General features: G+C 57.7%; 1 protein-coding gene across 7 annotated transcripts in view; it reads right to left on the bottom strand.

The window, feature by feature from the left end:
- LOC142922729 (uncharacterized) overlaps positions 1-16,251 on the bottom strand; it is an 80,253-nt gene that overhangs the window by 35,104 nt on the left and 28,898 nt on the right. For all 7 annotated transcript variants that reach the window (XR_012940262.1, XR_012940264.1, XR_012940263.1 and 4 more), the window contains exons 8-10: positions 12,293-12,399; positions 9,666-9,748; positions 8,235-8,346 (exon numbers count right to left, since the gene is read on the bottom strand). Coding sequence is in view for 4 of the 7 variants with exons in the window: in XM_076063563.1 (XP_075919678.1) it covers positions 8,235-8,346; positions 9,666-9,748; positions 12,293-12,399 (302 nt within the window). In the remaining 3 variants the exon portion in view is untranslated. The remainder of the gene's footprint in view (positions 1-8,234; positions 8,347-9,665; positions 9,749-12,292; positions 12,400-16,251) is intronic.

Below are 16,251 nucleotides of genomic sequence, written 5' to 3' on the forward strand. Positions count from 1 at the left end.
GAGAGAGAGACACGGGGGGAGAGAGACACGGGGAGAGAGACACGGAGAGAGAGACACGGGGAGAGAGAGACACGGGGAGAGAGAGACACGGGGAGAGAGACACGGGGAGAGAGACACGGGGAGAGAGAGACACGGAGAGAGACACGGGGAGAGAGAGACATGGGGAGAGACACGGGGAGAGAGAGACACGGGGAGAGAGACACGGGGAGAGAGAGAGACACGGGGAGAGAGAGAGACACAGGGAGAGAGAGACACGGGGAGAGAGAGACACAGGGAGAGAGAGACACGGGGAGAGAGAGACGCGGGGAGAGAGACACGGGGAGAGAGAGACACGGGGAGAGAGAGACACGGGGAGAGACACGGGGAGAGAGAGACACGGGGAGAGAGACACGGGGAGAGAGAGACACGGGGAGAGAGAGACATGGGGAGAGAGACACGGGGAGAGAGAGATACAGGGAGAGAGAGAGAGACACGGGGAGAGACACAGGGAGAGAGAAACACGGGGAGAGAGACACGGGGAGAGAGACAAGGGGAGAGAGAGACACGGGGAGAGAGAGACACGGGGAGAGAGAGACACGGGGAGAGAGACACGGGGAGAGTTAGTAGCGAGTCGGTGAGCGAGTCGGTGAGCAAGGCGGTGAGTTGGTGAGCGAGGTGGTGAGCGAGTTGGTGAGCGAGTCGGCGAGTTGGTGAGTTGGCGAGCGAGTTGGTGAGTTGGTGAGCGAGTTGGTGAGTTGGTGAGCGAGTTGGCGAGCGAGTTGGTGAGTTGGTGAGTTGGCGAGCGAGTTGGTGAGTTGGTGAGCGAGCGAGTTGGTGAGTTGCTGAGCCAGTTGGTGAGTTGGTGAGCCAGTTGGTGAGTTGGTGATCGAGTTGGTGAGTTGCTAAGCGAGCAAGTTGGTGAGTTGGTGAGTTGGTGAGCGAGCGAGTTGGTGAGTTGGTGAGCCAGTTGGTGAGTTGGTGAGCGAGTTGGTGAGCGAGTGAGTTGGTGAGTTGGTGAGCCAGTTGGTGAGTTGGTGAGCGAGTGAGTTGGTGAGTTGGTGAGCCAGTTGGTGAGTTGGTGAGCGAGTTGGTGAGCCAGTTGGTGAGTTGGTGAGCGAGTTGGTGAGTTTGTGAGCGAGTTGGTGAGCCAGTTGGTGAGTTGGTGAGCGAGTTGGTGAGTTGGTGAGCGAGTTGGTGAGTTGGTGAGCGAGTTGGTGAGTTGGTGAGTTGGTGAGCCAGTTGGTGAGTTGGTGAGCGAGTTGGTGAGTTGGTGAGTGAGTTGGTGAGTTGGTGAGCCAGTTGGTGAGTTGGTGAGCGAGTTGGTGAGTTGGTGAGCGAGTTGGTGAGTTGGTGAGCGAGTTGGTGAGTTGGTGAGTTGGTGAGCGAGTTGGTGAGTTGGTGAGCGAGTTGGTGAGTTGGTGAGCCAGTTGGTGAGTTGGTGAGCGAGTTGGTGAGTTGGTGAGCCAGTTGGTGAGGTGGTGAGCGAGTTGGTGAGTTGGTGAGTTGGTGAGTTGGTGAGCAAGTTGGTGAGTTGGTGAGCCAGTTGGTGAGTTGCTAAGCGAGCAAGTTGGTGAGTTGGTGAGCCAGTTGGTGAGTTGGTGAGTTGGTGAGCGAGTTGGTGAGTTGGTGAGCCAGTTGGTGAGTTGCTAAGCGAGCAAGTTGGTGAGTTGGTGAGTGAGTTGGTGAGCCAGTTGGTGAGTTGGTGAGTTGGTGAGCGAGTTGGTGAGTTGGTGAGTGAGTTGGTGAGTTGGTGAGCGAGTTGGTGAGTTGGTGAGGGAGTTGGTGAGTTGGTGAGCCAGTTGGTGAGTTGGTGAGCGAGTTGGTGAGCCAGTTGGTGAGGTGGTGAGCGAGTTGGTGAGTTGGTGAGCGAGTTGGTGAGTTGGCGAGTGAGTTGGTGAGTTGGTGAGTTGGTGAGCGAGTTGGTGAGTTGGTGAGCGAGTTGGTGAGTTGGTGAGTTGGTGAGCCAGTTGGTGAGTTGGTGAGCGAGTTGGTGAGTTGGTGAGTGAGTTGGTGAGTTGGTGAGCCAGTTGGTGAGTTGGTGAGCCAGTTGGTGAGTTGGCAAGCAAGTTGTTGAGTTGGTGAGTTGGTGAGTTGGTGAGCGAGTTGGTGAGTTGGTGAGAGAGTTGGTGAGTTGGTGAGTGAGTTGGTGAGTTTGTGAGTGAGTTGGTGAGTTGGTGAGTGAGTTGGTGAGTTGGTGAGCCAGTTGGTGAGTTGGTGAGCCAGTTGGTGAGTTGGCAAGCAAGTTGTTGAGTTGGTGAGTTGGTGAGTTGGTGAGCCAGTTGGTGAGTTAGTTGGTGAGTTGGTGAGCGAGTTGGTGAGTTGGTGAGCCAGTTGGTGAGTTGGTGAGCGAGTTGGTGAGTTGGTGAGCGAGTTGGTGAGTTGGTGAGCCAGTTGGTGAGGTGGTGAGCGAGTAGGTGAGTTGGTGAGTTGGTGAGTTGGTGAGCCAGTTGGTGAGTTGCTAAGCGAGCAAGTTGGTGAGTTGGTGAGCCAGTTGGTGAGTTGGTGAGCGAGTTGGTGAGTTGGTGAGCGAGTTGGTGAGTTGGTGAGCCAGTTGGTGAGGTGGTGAGCGAGTTGGTGAGTTGGTGAGTTGGTGAGCCAGTTGGTGAGTTGCTAAGCGAGCAAGTTGGTGAGTTGGTGAGCCAGTTGGTGAGTTGGTGAGTTGGTGAGCCAGTTGGTGAGTTGCTAAGCGAGCAAGTTGGTGAGTTGGTGAGCCAGTTGGTGAGTTGCTAAGCGAGCAAGTTGGTGAGTTGGTGAGTGAGTTGGTGAGCCAGTTGGTGAGTTGGTGAGTTGGTGAGCGAGTTGGTGAGTTGGTGAGTGAGTTGGTGAGTGAGTTGGTGAGTGAGTTGGTGAGTTGGTGAGCGAGTTGGTGAGTTGGTGAGTTGGTGAGTTGGTGAGCCAGTTGGTGAGTTGCTAAGCGAGCAAGTTGGTGAGTTGGTGAGCCAGTTGGTGAGTTGGTGAGTTGGTGAGCGAGTTGGTGAGTTGGTGAGCCAGTTGGTGAGTTGCTAAGCGAGCAAGTTGGTGAGTTGGTGAGCCAGTTGGTGAGTTGGTGAGTTGGTGAGCCAGTTGGTGAGTTGCTAAGCGAGCAAGTTGGTGAGTTGGTGAGTGAGTTGGTGAGCCAGTTGGTGAGTTGGTGAGTTGGTGAGCGAGTTGGTGAGTTGGTGAGTGAGTTGGTGAGTTGGTGAGTTGGTGAGAGAGTTGGTGAGCCAGTTGGTGAGTTGGTGAGCCAGTTGGTGAGTTGGCAAGCAAGTTGTTGAGTTGGTGAGTTGGTGAGTTGGTGAGCCAGTTGGTGAGTTGGTGAGAGAGTTGGTGAGTTGGTGAGGGAGTTGGCGAGTTGGTGAGCGAGTTGGCGAATTGGTGAGCGAGTTGGCGAGTTGGCGAGCGAGTTGGTGAGTTGGTGAGCGAGTTGGCAAGCGAGTTGGTGAGTTGGTGAGGGAGTTGGCGAGTTGGTGAGCGAGTTGGCGAATTGGTGAGCGAGTTGGCGAGTTGGCGAGCGAGTTGGTGAATTGGTGAGCGAGCGAGTTGGTGAGGTGGCGAGCGAAATGGCGAGCGAGTTGGTGAGTTGGTGAGCCAGTTGGTGAGTTGGCGAGCGAGTTGGTGAGCGAGTTGGTGAGCGAGTTGGTGAGTTGGTGAGCCAGTTGGTGAGCGAGTTGGTGAGCGAGTTGGTGAGTTGGTGAGCCAGTTGGTGAGTTGGCGAGCGAGTTGGCGAGCGAGTTGGTGAGGTGGTGAGCGAGTTGGTGAGTTGGTGAGCCAGTTGGCGAGTTGGTGAGCGAGATGGTGAGTTGCTAAGCGAGCAAGTTGGTGAGTTGGTGAGTTGGTGAGCGAGCGAGTTGGTGAGTTGGCGAGCCAGTTGGTGAGTTGGTGAGCCAGTTGGTGAGTTGGCGAGCGAGTTGGTGAGTTGGTGAGTTGGTGAGTTGGCGAGCGAGTTGGTGAGTTGGTGAGCGAGTTGGTGAGTTGGTGAGCGAGTTGGTGAGTTGGTGAGTGAGTTGGTGAGCGAGTTGGTGAGTTGGCGAGCCAGTTGGTGAGTTGGCGAGCGAGTTGGTGAGTTGGTGAGTTGGCGAGCGAGTTGGTGAGTTGGCGAGCGAGTTGGTGAGTTGGCGAGCGAGTTGGTGAGTTGGCGAGCCAGTTGGTGAGTTGGTGAGTTGGCGAGCGAGTTGGTGAGTTGGTGAGCGAGTTGGTGAGTTGGTGAGCCAGTTGGTGAGTTGGCGAGCGAGTTGGTGAGTTGGTGAGTTGGTGAGTTGGTGAGCCAGTTGGTGAGTTGGTGAGCGAGTTTGTGAGTTGGCGAGCCAGTTGGTGAGTTGGCGAGCGAGTTGGTGAGTTGGTGAGTTGGTGAGTTGGCGAGCGAGTTGGTGAGTTGGTGAGCGAGTTGGTGAGTTGGTGAGTGAGTTGGTGAGCGAGTTGGTGAGTTGGCGAGCCAGTTGGTGAGTTGGCGAGCGAGTTGGTGAGTTGGTGAGTTGGTGAGTTGGCGAGCGAGTTGGTGAGTTGGTGAGTTGGTGAGCCAGTTGGTGAGCGAGTTGGTGAGTTGGCGAGCGAGTTGGTGAGTTGGCGAGCGAGTTGGTGAGTTGGCGAGCGAGTTGGTGAGTTGGCGAGCCAGTTGGTGAGTTGGTGAGTTGGCGAGCGAGTTGGTGAGTTGGTGAGCGAGTTGGCGAGCGAGTTGGTGAGTTGGTGAGCGAGTTGGTGAGCGAGTTGGTGAGTTGGCGAGCGAGTTGGTGAGCGAGTTGGTGAGTTGGTGAGCGAGCGAGTTGGTGAGTTGGTGAGCGAGTTGGTGAGTTGGTGAGCGAGCGAGTTGGTGAGTTGGCGAGCCAGTTGGTGAGTGTTGGTGAGCGAGTTGGTGAGTTGGTGAGCGAGTTGGTGAGTTGGTGAGCCAGTTGGTGAGTTGGCGAGCGAGTTGGTGAGCGAGTTGGTGAGCGAGTTGGTGAGTTGGTGAGCCAGTTGGTGAGCGAGTTGGTGAGCGAGTTGGTGAGTTGGTGAGCCAGTTGGTGAGTTGGCGAGCGAGTTGGCGAGCGAGTTGGTGAGGTGGTAAGCGAGTTGGTGAGTTGGTGAGCCAGTTGGCGAGTTGGTGAGCGAGATGGTGAGTTGCTAAGCGAGCAAGTTGGTGAGTTGGTGAGTTGGTGAGCGAGCGAGTTGGTGAGTTGGCGAGCCAGTTGGTGAGTTGGTGAGCCAGTTGGTGAGTTGGCGAGTTGGCGAGCGAGTTGGTGAGTTGGTGAGTTGGTGAGTTGGCGAGCGAGTTGGTGAGTTGGTGAGCGAGTTGGTGAGTTGGTGAGTGAGTTGGTGAGCGAGTTGGTGAGTTGGCGAGCCAGTTGGTGAGTTGGCGAGCGAGTTGGTGAGTTGGTGAGTTGGTGAGTTGGCGAGCGAGTTGGTGAGTTGGTGAGTTGGTGAGCCAGTTGGTGAGCGAGTTGGTGAGTTGGCGAGCGAGTTGGTGAGTTGGCGAGCGAGTTGGTGAGTTGGCGAGCGAGTTGGTGAGTTGGCGAGCCAGTTGGTGAGTTGGTGAGTTGGCGAGCGAGTTGGTGAGTTGGTGAGCGAGTTGGCGAGCGAGTTGGTGAGTTGGTGAGCGAGTTGGTGAGCGAGTTGGTGAGTTGGCGAGCGAGTTGGTGAGCGAGTTGGTGAGTTGGTGAGCGAGCGAGTTGGTGAGTTGGTGAGCGAGTTGGTGAGTTGGTGAGCGAGCGAGTTGGTGAGTTGGCGAGCCAGTTGGTGAGTGTTGGTGAGCGAGTTGGTGAGTTGGTGAGCGAGTTGGTGAGTTGGTGAGCCAGTTGGTGAGTTGGCGAGCGAGTTGGTGAGTTGGTGAGCCAGTTGGTGAGTTGGCGAGCGAGTTGGTGAGCGAGTTGGTGAGCGAGTTGGTGAGTTGGTGAGCCAGTTGGTGAGCGAGTTGGTGAGCGAGTTGGTGAGTTGGTGAGCCAGTTGGTGAGGTGGTGAGCGAGTTGGTGAGTTGGTGAGCCAGTTGGCGAGTTGGTGAGCGAGATGGTGAGTTGCTAAGCGAGCAAGTTGGTGAGTTGGTGAGTTGGTGAGCGAGCGAGTTGGTGAGTTGGCGAGCCAGTTGGTGAGTTGGTGAGCCAGTTGGTGAGTTGGCGAGTTGGCGAGCGAGTTGGTGAGTTGGCGAGCCAGTTGGTGAGTTGGCGAGCGAGTTGGTGAGTTGGTGAGTTGGTGAGTTGGCGAGCGAGTTGGTGAGTTGGCGAGCGAGTTGGTGAGTTGGCGAGCCAGTTGGTGAGTTGGTGAGTTGGCGAGCGAGTTGGAGAGTTGGTGAGCGAGTTGGCGAGCGAGTTGGTGAGTTGGTGAGCGAGTTGGTGAGCGAGTTGGTGAGTTGGCGAGCGAGTTGGTGAGCGAGTTGGTGAGTTGGTGAGCGAGCGAGTTGGTGAGTTGGTGAGCGAGTTGGTGAGTTGGTGAGCGAGCGAGTTGGTGAGTTGGCGAGCCAGTTGGTGAGTTGGTGAGCGAGTTGGTGAGTTGGTGAGCGAGTTGGTGAGTTGGCGAGCGAGTTGGTGAGTTGGCGAGCGAGTTGGTGAGTTGGCGAGCGAGTTGGCGAGCGAGTTGGTGAGCGAGTTGGTGAGTGAGTTGGTGAGTTGGTGAGCGAGTTGGTGAGTTGGCGAGCGAGTTGGCGAGTTGGTGAGCCAGTTGGTGAGTTGGTGAGCGAGCGAGTTGGTGAGTTGGCGAGTTGGTGAGTTGGTGAGCGAGCGAGTTGGTGAGTTGGTGAGCGAGTTGGTGAGTTGGCGAGCGAGTTGGTGAGAGAGTTGGTGAGTTGGTGAGCGAGTTGGTGAGTTGGCGAGCGAGTTGGCGAGTTGGTGAGCCAGTTGGTGAGTTGGTGAGCGAGCGAGTTGGTGAGTTGGTGAGCGAGTTGGTGAGTTGGCGAGCGAGTTGGTGAGTTGGTGAGCGAGTTGGTGAGTTGGTGAGCGGGCGAGTTGGTGAGTTGGCGAGCGAGTTGGTGAGTTGGTGAGCGAGTTGGTGAGTTGGCGATCGAGTTGGTGAGTTGGCGATCGAGTTGGTGAGTTGGTGAGCGAGTTGGCGAGCGAGTTGGTGAGTTGGTGAGCGAGTTGGTGAGTTGGTGAGCGAGCGAGTTGGTGAGTTGGCGAGCCAGTTGGTGAGTTGGTGAGCGAGTTGGTGAGCGAGTTGGTGAGTTGGCGAGCGAGTTGGTGAGTTGGCGAGCGAGTTGGTGAGTTGGCGAGCGAGTTGGCGAGCGAGTTGGTGAGCGAGTTGGTGAGTGAGTTGGTGAGTTGGTGAGCGAGTTGGTGAGTGAGTTGGTGAGTTGGTGAGCGAGTTGGTGAGTTGGCGAGCGAGTTGGCGAGTTGGTGAGCCAGTTGGTGAGTTGGTGAGCGAGCGAGTTGGTGAGTTGGCGAGTTGGTGAGTTGGTGAGTTGGTGAGCGAGCGAGTTGGTGAGTTGGTGAGCGAGTTGGTGAGTTGGCGAGCGAGTTGGTGAGAGAGTTGGTGAGTTGGTGAGCGAGTTGGTGAGTTGGCGAGCGAGTTGGCGAGTTGGTGAGCCAGTTGGTGAGTTGGTGAGCGAGCGAGTTGGTGAGTTGGTGAGCGAGTTGGTGAGTTGGCGAACGAGTCGGCGAGTTGGTGAGCGAGTTGGCGAGCGAGTTGGTGAGTTGGTGAGCGAGTTGGTGAGTTGGTGAGCGAGCGAGTTGGTGAGTTGGCGAGCCAGTTGGTGAGTTGGTGAGCGAGTTGGTGAGTTGGTGAGCGAGCGAGCTGGTGAGTTGGTGAGCGAGTTGGTGAGTTGGCGAGCGAGTTGGTGAGTTGCTGAGCGAGCGAGTTGGTGAGTTGGTGAGCGAGTTGGTGAGTTGGTGAGCGAGTTGGTGAGTTGGTGAGCGAGTTGGTGAGTTGGTGAGCCAGTTGGTGAGTTGGTGAGCGAGCGAGTTGGTGAGTTGGTGAGCGAGCTGGTGAGTTGGCGAGCGAGTTGGTGAGTTGCTGAGCGAGCGAGTTGGTGAGTTGGTGAGTGAGTTGTTGAGTTGGTGAGCGAGTTGTTGAGTTGGTGAGCCAGTTGGTGAGTTGGCGAGCGAGTTGGTGAGTTGGTGAGTGAGTTGGTGAGTTGGTGAGTTGCTGAGCGAGCGAGTTGGTGAGTTGGTGAGTGAGTTGGTGAGTTGGTGAGTGAGTTGGTGAGTTGGTGAGCCAGTTGGTGAGCGAGTTGGTGAGTTGGTGAGCGAGTTGGTGAGTTGGTGAGCCAGTTGGTGAGTTGGCGAGCGAGTTGGTGAGTTGGCGAGCCAGTTGGTGAGTTGGTGAGCCAGTTGGTGAGTTGGTGAGCGAGTTGGTGAGTTGGTGAGCGAGCGCCTCACCACACGAGAAGGCTCTGGAAGGAGGAAGTGGGGTAGTGAGGGTGGAGGGGTTCCTGTCCGGTGATGGTTCCCAGCCACCAGGCGTCATCAATCAGAGCTCGGAAGCGGTCACCTGGGCAGGTGAGAGACACGGAGAGAGAGTGGTGAGTGAGTGGGTGAGTGGGTGAGTGAGTGGGTGGGTGGGTGAGTGAGTGAGTGAGTGGGTGGGTGAGTGGGTGAGTGGGTGAGTGAGTGAGTGAGTGGGTGGGTGGGTGATGGAATGAGTGAGTGAGTGAGTGGGTGAGTGAGTGGGTGGGTGAGTGGGTGAGTGGGTGAGTGAGTGAGTGAGTGGGTGAGTGGGTGAGTGGATGAGTGAGTGGGTGAGTGAGTGAGTGGGTGAGTGGGTGAGTGAGTGGGTGAGTGAGTGGGTGGATGAGTGGGTGGGTGAGTGGGTGAATGGGTGGATGAGTGGGTGGGTGGGTGAGTGAGTGAGTGAGTGGGTGAGTGAGTGGGTGAGTGGGTGAGTGAGTGGGTGAGTGAGTGGGTGGATGAGTGAGTGGGTGAGTGAGTGGGTGGGTGAGTGAGTGAGTGGGTGAGTGAGTGGGTCAGTGGGTGAGTGAGTGGGTGAGTGAGTGGGTGAGTGAGTGGGTGGATGAGTGGGTGGGTGAGTGAGTGGGTGGGTGAGTGAGTGAGTGAGTGAGTGGGTGAGTGAGTGGGTGAGTGGGTGAGTGAGTGGGTGAGTGGGTGAGTGAGTGGGTGGGTGCGTGGGTGAGTAGGTGAGTGGGTGGGTGGGTGGGTGATGGAATGAGTGAGTGGGTGGGTGAGTGAGTGGGTGAGTGAGTGAATGAGTGGTGAGTGAGTGGGTGAGTGGGTGGGTGAGTGAGTGGGTGAGTAGGTGAGTGAGTGGGTGAGTGAGTGAGTGGGTGAGTGGGTGAGTGAGTGGGTGGGTGAGTGGGTGAGTGGGTGAGTAGGTGAGTGGGTGAGTAGGTGAGTGAGTGGGTGAGTGAGTGAGTGGGTGAGTGAGTGAGTGGGTGAGTGAGTGAGTGGGTGGGTGAGTGGGTGAGTGGGTGAGTGAGTGGGTGAGTGGGTGAGTGGGTGAGTGGGTGGGTGAGTGAGTGGGTGAGTGAGTGGGTGAGTGAGTGGGTGAGTGGGTGAGTGGGTGAGTGGGTGGGTGAGTGAGTGGGTGGGTGGGTGAGTGGGTGGGTGAGTGAGTGGGTGAGTGAGTGGGTGAGTGAGTGGGTGAGTGAGTGGGTGAGTGGGTGAGTGGGTGAGTGGGTGGGTGAGTGAGTGAGTGGGTGGGTGAGTGGGTGGGTGAGTGGGTGAGTGAGTGGGTGGTGAGTGAGTAGGTGACTGAGTGAGTGTGTGGTGAGTGGGTGGGTGAGTGAGTGCCCCCCTCTCACTCTCACCAACCCCCCCCCTCTCGACCACCTTTGTCTCCCCCCCCCACCTCACCGATCCCCCAGTGACGTCTCTGCGCGTCCTCATGGCTCTGCCTGAGCACCATGAAGTCGATGACGTCGGGGACGTCGTGAAACCTGGGGAGACAAAGGTGGCTGGGAACGGGGGGGGCACGGGGGGGGCACGGGGGGGGGGAGGGACCCCCCAACTCCCATCCCCTCCATCTGGAAGGTTCTGTTGCTGCTGGGTGAGTGGGTGGGTGAGTGAGTGAGTGAGTGGGTGAGTGAGTGAGTGGGTGGGTGGGTGAGTGAGTGGGTGGGTGAGTGTGTGAGTGAGTGAGTGGGTGGGTGAGTGAGTGAGTGGGTGAGTGAGTGGGTGGGTGAGTGAGTGGGTGAGTGAGTGGGTGGTGAGTGGGTGGGTGAGTGAGTGAGTGGGTGAGTGAGTGAGTGGGTGAGTGAGTGAGTAGGTGAGAGAGTGAGTGGTGAGTGGGTGGGTGAGTGAGTGGGTGAGTGAGTGGTGAGTGAGTGAGTGGTGAGTGAGTGGTGAGTGGGTGAGTGAGTGAGTGGTGAGTGAGTGGTGAGTGGGTGAGTGAGTGGGTGAGTGAGTGAGTGAGTGGGTGAGTGGTGAGTGAGTGGGTGAGTGAGTGAGTGGTGAGTGGTGAGTGAGTGGTGAGTGAGTGGGTGAGTGAGTGAGTGGTGAGTGAGTGGTGAGTGAGTGGGTGAGTGAGTGACTGAGTGAGTGACTGAATGAGTGAGTGAGTAGGTGAGTGAGTGGGTGAGTGGGTGAGTGAGTGAGTGAGTGGGTGAGTGAGTGAGTGGGTGGGTGAGTGGGTGAGTGAGTAGGTGAGTGAGTGAGTAGGTGAGTGGGTGGGTGAGTGGGTGAGTGAGTGGTGAGTGAGTGGTGAGTGAGTGGGTGGGTGAGTGGGTGAGTGAGTGGGTGGGTGAGTGGGTGAGTGAGTGAGTGGGTGAGTGAGTGAGTGGGTGAGTGGTGAGTGGTGAGTGAATGAGTGAGTGGGTGGGTGAGTGGGTGAGTGAGTGAGTGGGTGAATGAGTGAGTGGGTGAGTGGTGAGTGAGTGGTGAGTGAGTGGTGAGTGAGTGGTGAGTGAGTGGTGAGTGGGTGAGTGAGTGGTGAGTGAGTGGTGAGTGAGTGGGTGAGTGAGTGACTGAGTGAGTGACTGAATGAGTGAGTGAGTAGGTGAGTGAGTGGGTGAGTGGGTGAGTGAGTGAGTGAGTGGGTGAGTGAGTGAGTGGGTGGGTGAGTGGGTGAGTGAGTAGGTGAGTGAGTGAGTAGGTGAGTGGGTGAATGAGTAGGTGAGTGGGTGAGTGGGTGAGTGAGTGGTGAGTGAGTGATGAGTGAGTGAGTGAGTGGGTGAGTGGTGAGTGAGTGAGTGAGTGGGTGAGTGAGTGGGTGGGTGGGTGAGTGAGTGAGGGGTGAGTGAGTGGTGAGTGAGTGGGTGGGTGGGTGAGTGAGTGAGTGGTGAGTGGGTGGGTGAGTGGGTGAGTGAGTGAGAGAGTGGGTGAGTGAGTGGGTGGTGAGTGGGTGAGTGGGTGAGTGAGTGTGTGAGTGGGTGAGTGAGTAGGTGAGTGAGTGAGTAGGTGAGTGGGTGAATGAGTAGGTGAGTGGGTGAGTGAGTGAGTGAGTGGGTGAGTGGGTGAGTGAGTAGGTGAGTGAGTGAGTGGGTGGGTGAGTGGGTGATTGAGTGAGTGAGTGGGTGAGTGAGTGGGTGATTGAGTGGGTGAGTGAGTGAGTGAGTGAGTGGGTGAGTGAGTGGGTGAGTGAGTGGGTGAGTGAGTGAGTGAGTGGGTGAGTGAGTGGTGAGTGAGTGGTGAGTGGGTGAGTGAGTGGTGAGTGAGTGGTGAGTGAGTGGGTGAGTGAGTGACTGAGTGACTGAATGAGTGAGTGAGTAGGTGAGTGAGTGGGTGAGTGGGTGAGTGAGTGGGTGAGTGAGTGAGTGGGTGGTGAGTGAGTGGTGAGTGAGTGGTGAGTGAGTGGTGAGTGAGTGGTGAGTGGGTGAGTGAGTGGGTGGGTGGGTGAGTGAGTGGGTGGGTGAGTGAGTGGGTGAGTGAGTGGGTGAGTGAGTGAGTGAGTGGGTGGGTGAGTGAGTGGGTGAGTGAGTGGGTGAGTAGGTGGGTGGGTGGGTAAGTGAGTGGGTGAGTGAGTGGTGAGTGAGTGATGAGTGAGTGGTGAGTGAGTGGGTGAGTGAGTGGTGAGTGAGTGGTGAGTGTGTGAGTGGGTGAGTGAGTGAGTGAGTGGGTGGGTGGGTGAGTGAGTGAGTGGGTGAGTGACGGTGGTGAGTGTGTGGTGAGTGAGTGGTGAGTGAGTCAGTGAGTGGTGAGTGGTGAGTGAGTGGTGAGTGAGTGGTGAGTGAGTGGGTGAGTGGTGAGTAAGTGGGTGAGTGGGTGAGTGAGTGGTGAGTGAGTGGGTGAGTGAGTGAGTGAGTGAATGGGTGAGTGGGTGAGTGGGTGAGTGAGTGGTGAGTGAGTGGGTGAGTGAGTGAGTGAGTGAATGGGTGAGTGGGTGAGTGGGTGAGTGAGTGGGTGGGTGAGTGAGTGAGTGGGTGAGTGAGTAGGTGAGTAGGTGGGTGAGTGGGTGAGTGAGTGAGTGGGTGAGTGAGTGGGTGAGTGAGTGGTGAGTGAGTGGTGAGTGGGTGGTGAGTGAGTGGTGAGTGAGTGGTGAGTACTTGAGAGAGAAGGAGTCTCCCGACTCCAGCAGGAGGAGTTTCACGCAGCAGAGGGTGGGCGGTCCAACCTCATAGCGCAACCCCATCACCCTCACCAGCTCCTCACCCTGCACTCACCACCACACTCACCACTGTCACTCACCCACTCACTCACCCACTCACCCACTCACTCATTCACTCACTCACCCACCCACCCACTCACCCACCCACTCACTCACCCACTCACTCACCCACTCAGTCACTAACCCACTCACTCACACACTCACCCATCACCCTCACCAGCTCCTCACCCTGCACTCACCACACACTCACCCATCACCCTCACCAGCTCCTCACCCTGCACCACCACACACTCACCCATCACCCTCACCAGCTCCTCACCCTGCACTCACCACACACTCACCCATCACCCTCACCAGCTCCTCACCCTGCACTCACCACCACACTCACCACCGTCACTCACACACTCACTCACTCACTCACCCATCACCCTCACCAGCTCCTCACCCTGCACTCACCACCACACTCACCACCATCACCCTCACCAGCTCCTCACCCTGCACTCACCACCACACTCACCACCATCACCCTCACCAGCTCCTCACCCTGCACTCACCACACTCACCACCGTCACTCACCACCGTCACTCACCCACTCACCCACCCACCCACTCACTCACTCACCCATCACCCTCACCAGCTCCTCACCCTGCACTCACCACCACACTCACCACCGTCACTCACCCACTCACCCACCCACTCAGCCACACACTCACCCACTCACCCACTCACTCACACACTCACACACTCACTCACCACTCACCCACTCACTCACCCACTCACTCACTCACCACTCACTCACTCACCCATCACCCTCACCAGCTCCTCACCCTGCACTCACCACCACACTCACCACCATCACCCTCACCAGCTCCTCACCCTGCACTCACCACCACACACTCACCACTGTCACTCACCCATCACCCTCACCAGCTCCTCACCCTGCACCACCACACACTCACCACCATCACTCACCCACACACTCACCCATCACCCTCACCAGCTCCTCACCCTGCACTCACCACCACACTCACCACCGTCACTCACCCACACACTCACTCACACACTCACACACTCACCCACACACTCACCCATCACCCTCACCAGCTCCTCACCCTGCACTCACCACCACACTCACCACCGTCACTCACCCACTCACTCACACACTCACCCATCACCCTCACCAGCTCCTCACCCTGCACTCACCACCACACACTCACCACTGTCACTCACCCATCACCCTCACCAGCTCCTCACCCTGCACTCACCACCACACTCACCACCGTCACTCACCCATCACCCTCACCAGCTCCTCACCCTGCACTCACCACCACACACTCACCACTGTCACTCACCCACACACTCACTCACACACTCACCCATCACCCTCACCAGCTCCTCACCCTGCACTCACCACCACACTCACCACCGTCACTCACCCATCACCCTCACCAGCTCCTCACCCTGCACTCACCACCACACTCACCACCGTCACTCACCCATCACCCTCACCAGCTCCTCACCCTGCACTCACCACCACACACTCACCACTGTCACTCACCCACACACTCACTCACACACTCACCCATCACCCTCACCAGCTCCTCACCCTGCACTCACCACACTCACCACCATCACTCACCCACACACTCACTCACCACACACTCACCCATCACCCTCACCAGCTCCTCACCCTGCACTCACCACCACACTCACCACTGTCACTCACCCACTCACTCACCCACTCACTCACCCACTCACCCACCCACCCACCCACTCACTCACCCACTCACACACTCACCCATCACCCTCACCAGCTCCTCACCCTGCACTCACCACCACACTCACCACCGTCACTCACCCATCACCCTCACCAGCTCCTCACCCTGCACCACCACACACTCACCCATCACCCTCACCAGCTCCTCACCCTGCACTCACCACCACACTCACCACCGTCACTCACCCACTCACTCACCCACACACTCACCCATCACCCTCACCAGCTCCTCACCCTGCACTCACCACCACACTCACCACCGTCACTCACCCACTCACTCACCCACACACTCACCCATCACCCTCACCAGCTCCTCACCCTGCACTCACCACTACACTCACCACTGTCACTCACCCACTCACTCACCCACTCACCCATCACCCTCACCAGCTCCTCACCCTGCACTCACCACCACACTCACCACTGTCACTCACCCACACACTCACCCATCACCCTCACCAGCTCCTCACCCTGCACTCACCACCACACTCACCACCATCACTCACCCACACACTCACCCATCACCCTCACCAGCTCCTCACCCTGCACTCACCACCACACTCACCACTGTCACTCACCCACTCACTCACACACTCACCCATCACCCTCACCAGCTCCTCACCCTGCACTCACCACCACACTCACCACCGTCACTCACCCACTCACTCACCAGCTCCTCACCCTGCACTCACCACACACTCACCACCGTCACTCACCCATCACCCTCACCAGCTCCTCACCCTGCACTCACCACCACACACTCACCCATCACCCTCACCAGCTCCTCACCCTGCACTCACCACCACACTCACCACCGTCACTCACCCACACACTCACCCATCACCCTCACCAGCTCCTCACCCTGCACTCACCACCACACTCACCACCGTCACTCACCCACACACTCACTCACACACTCACACACTCACCCACACACTCACCCATCACCCTCACCAGCTCCTCACCCTGCACCACCACACTCACCACTGTCACTCACCCACTCACTCACCACCGTCACTCACCACCGTCACTCACCCACTCACTCACACACTCACCCATCACCCTCACCAGCTCCTCACCCTGCACTCACCACCACACTCACCACCGTCACTCACCCATCACCCTCACCAGCTCCTCACCCTGCACTCACCACCACACTCACCACCGTCACTCACCCACTCACTCACCCACTCACCCACTCACTCAGCCACACACTCACCCATCACCCTCACCAGCTCCTCACCCTGCACTCACCACCACACTCACCACTGTCACTCACCCACTCACTCACACACTCACTCACCCACTCACTCACTCACCCACTCACTCACACACTCACCCATCACCCTCACCAGCTCCTCACCCTGCACTCACCACCACACTCACCACTGTCACTCACCCACCCACCCACCCACTCACTCACTCACCCACTCACTCACCCACTCAGTCACTAACCCACTCACTCACTCACCCACTCACACACTCACCCATCACCCTCACCAGCTCCTCACCCTGCACTCACCACACTCACCACTGTCACTCACCCACTCACTCACACACTCACTCACCCACTCACTCACTCACCCACTCACTCACACACTCACCCATCACCCTCACCAGCTCCTCACCCTGCACTCACCACACTCACCACTGTCACTCACCCACTCACTCACACACTCACTCACCCACTCACTCACTCACCCACTCACTCACACACTCACCCATCACCCTCACCAGCTCCTCACCCTGCACTCACCACCACACTCACCACTGTCACTCACCCACCCACCCACCCACTCACTCACTCACCCACTCACTCACCCACTCAGTCACTAACCCACTCACTCACTCACCCACTCACACACTCACCCACTCACACACTCACCCATCACCCTCACCAGCTCCTCACCCTGCACTCACCACACTCACCACTGTCACTCACCCACTCACTCACACACTCACTCACCCACTCACTCACTCACCCACTCACTCACACACTCACCCATCACCCTCACCAGCTCCTCACCCTGCACTCACCACCACACTCACCACTGTCACTCACCCACCCACCCACCCACTCACTCACTCACCCACTCACTCACCCACTCAGTCACTAACCC

The sequence above is a fragment of the Petromyzon marinus genome, unplaced genomic scaffold (assembly GCF_048934315.1).
Source record: "Petromyzon marinus isolate PM22_M1 ecotype Great Lakes invasive population unplaced genomic scaffold, UKy_Petmar_22M1.pri1.0 PM_Scaffold_150, whole genome shotgun sequence".
NCBI lineage: Eukaryota > Metazoa > Chordata > Hyperoartia > Petromyzontiformes > Petromyzontidae > Petromyzon > Petromyzon marinus.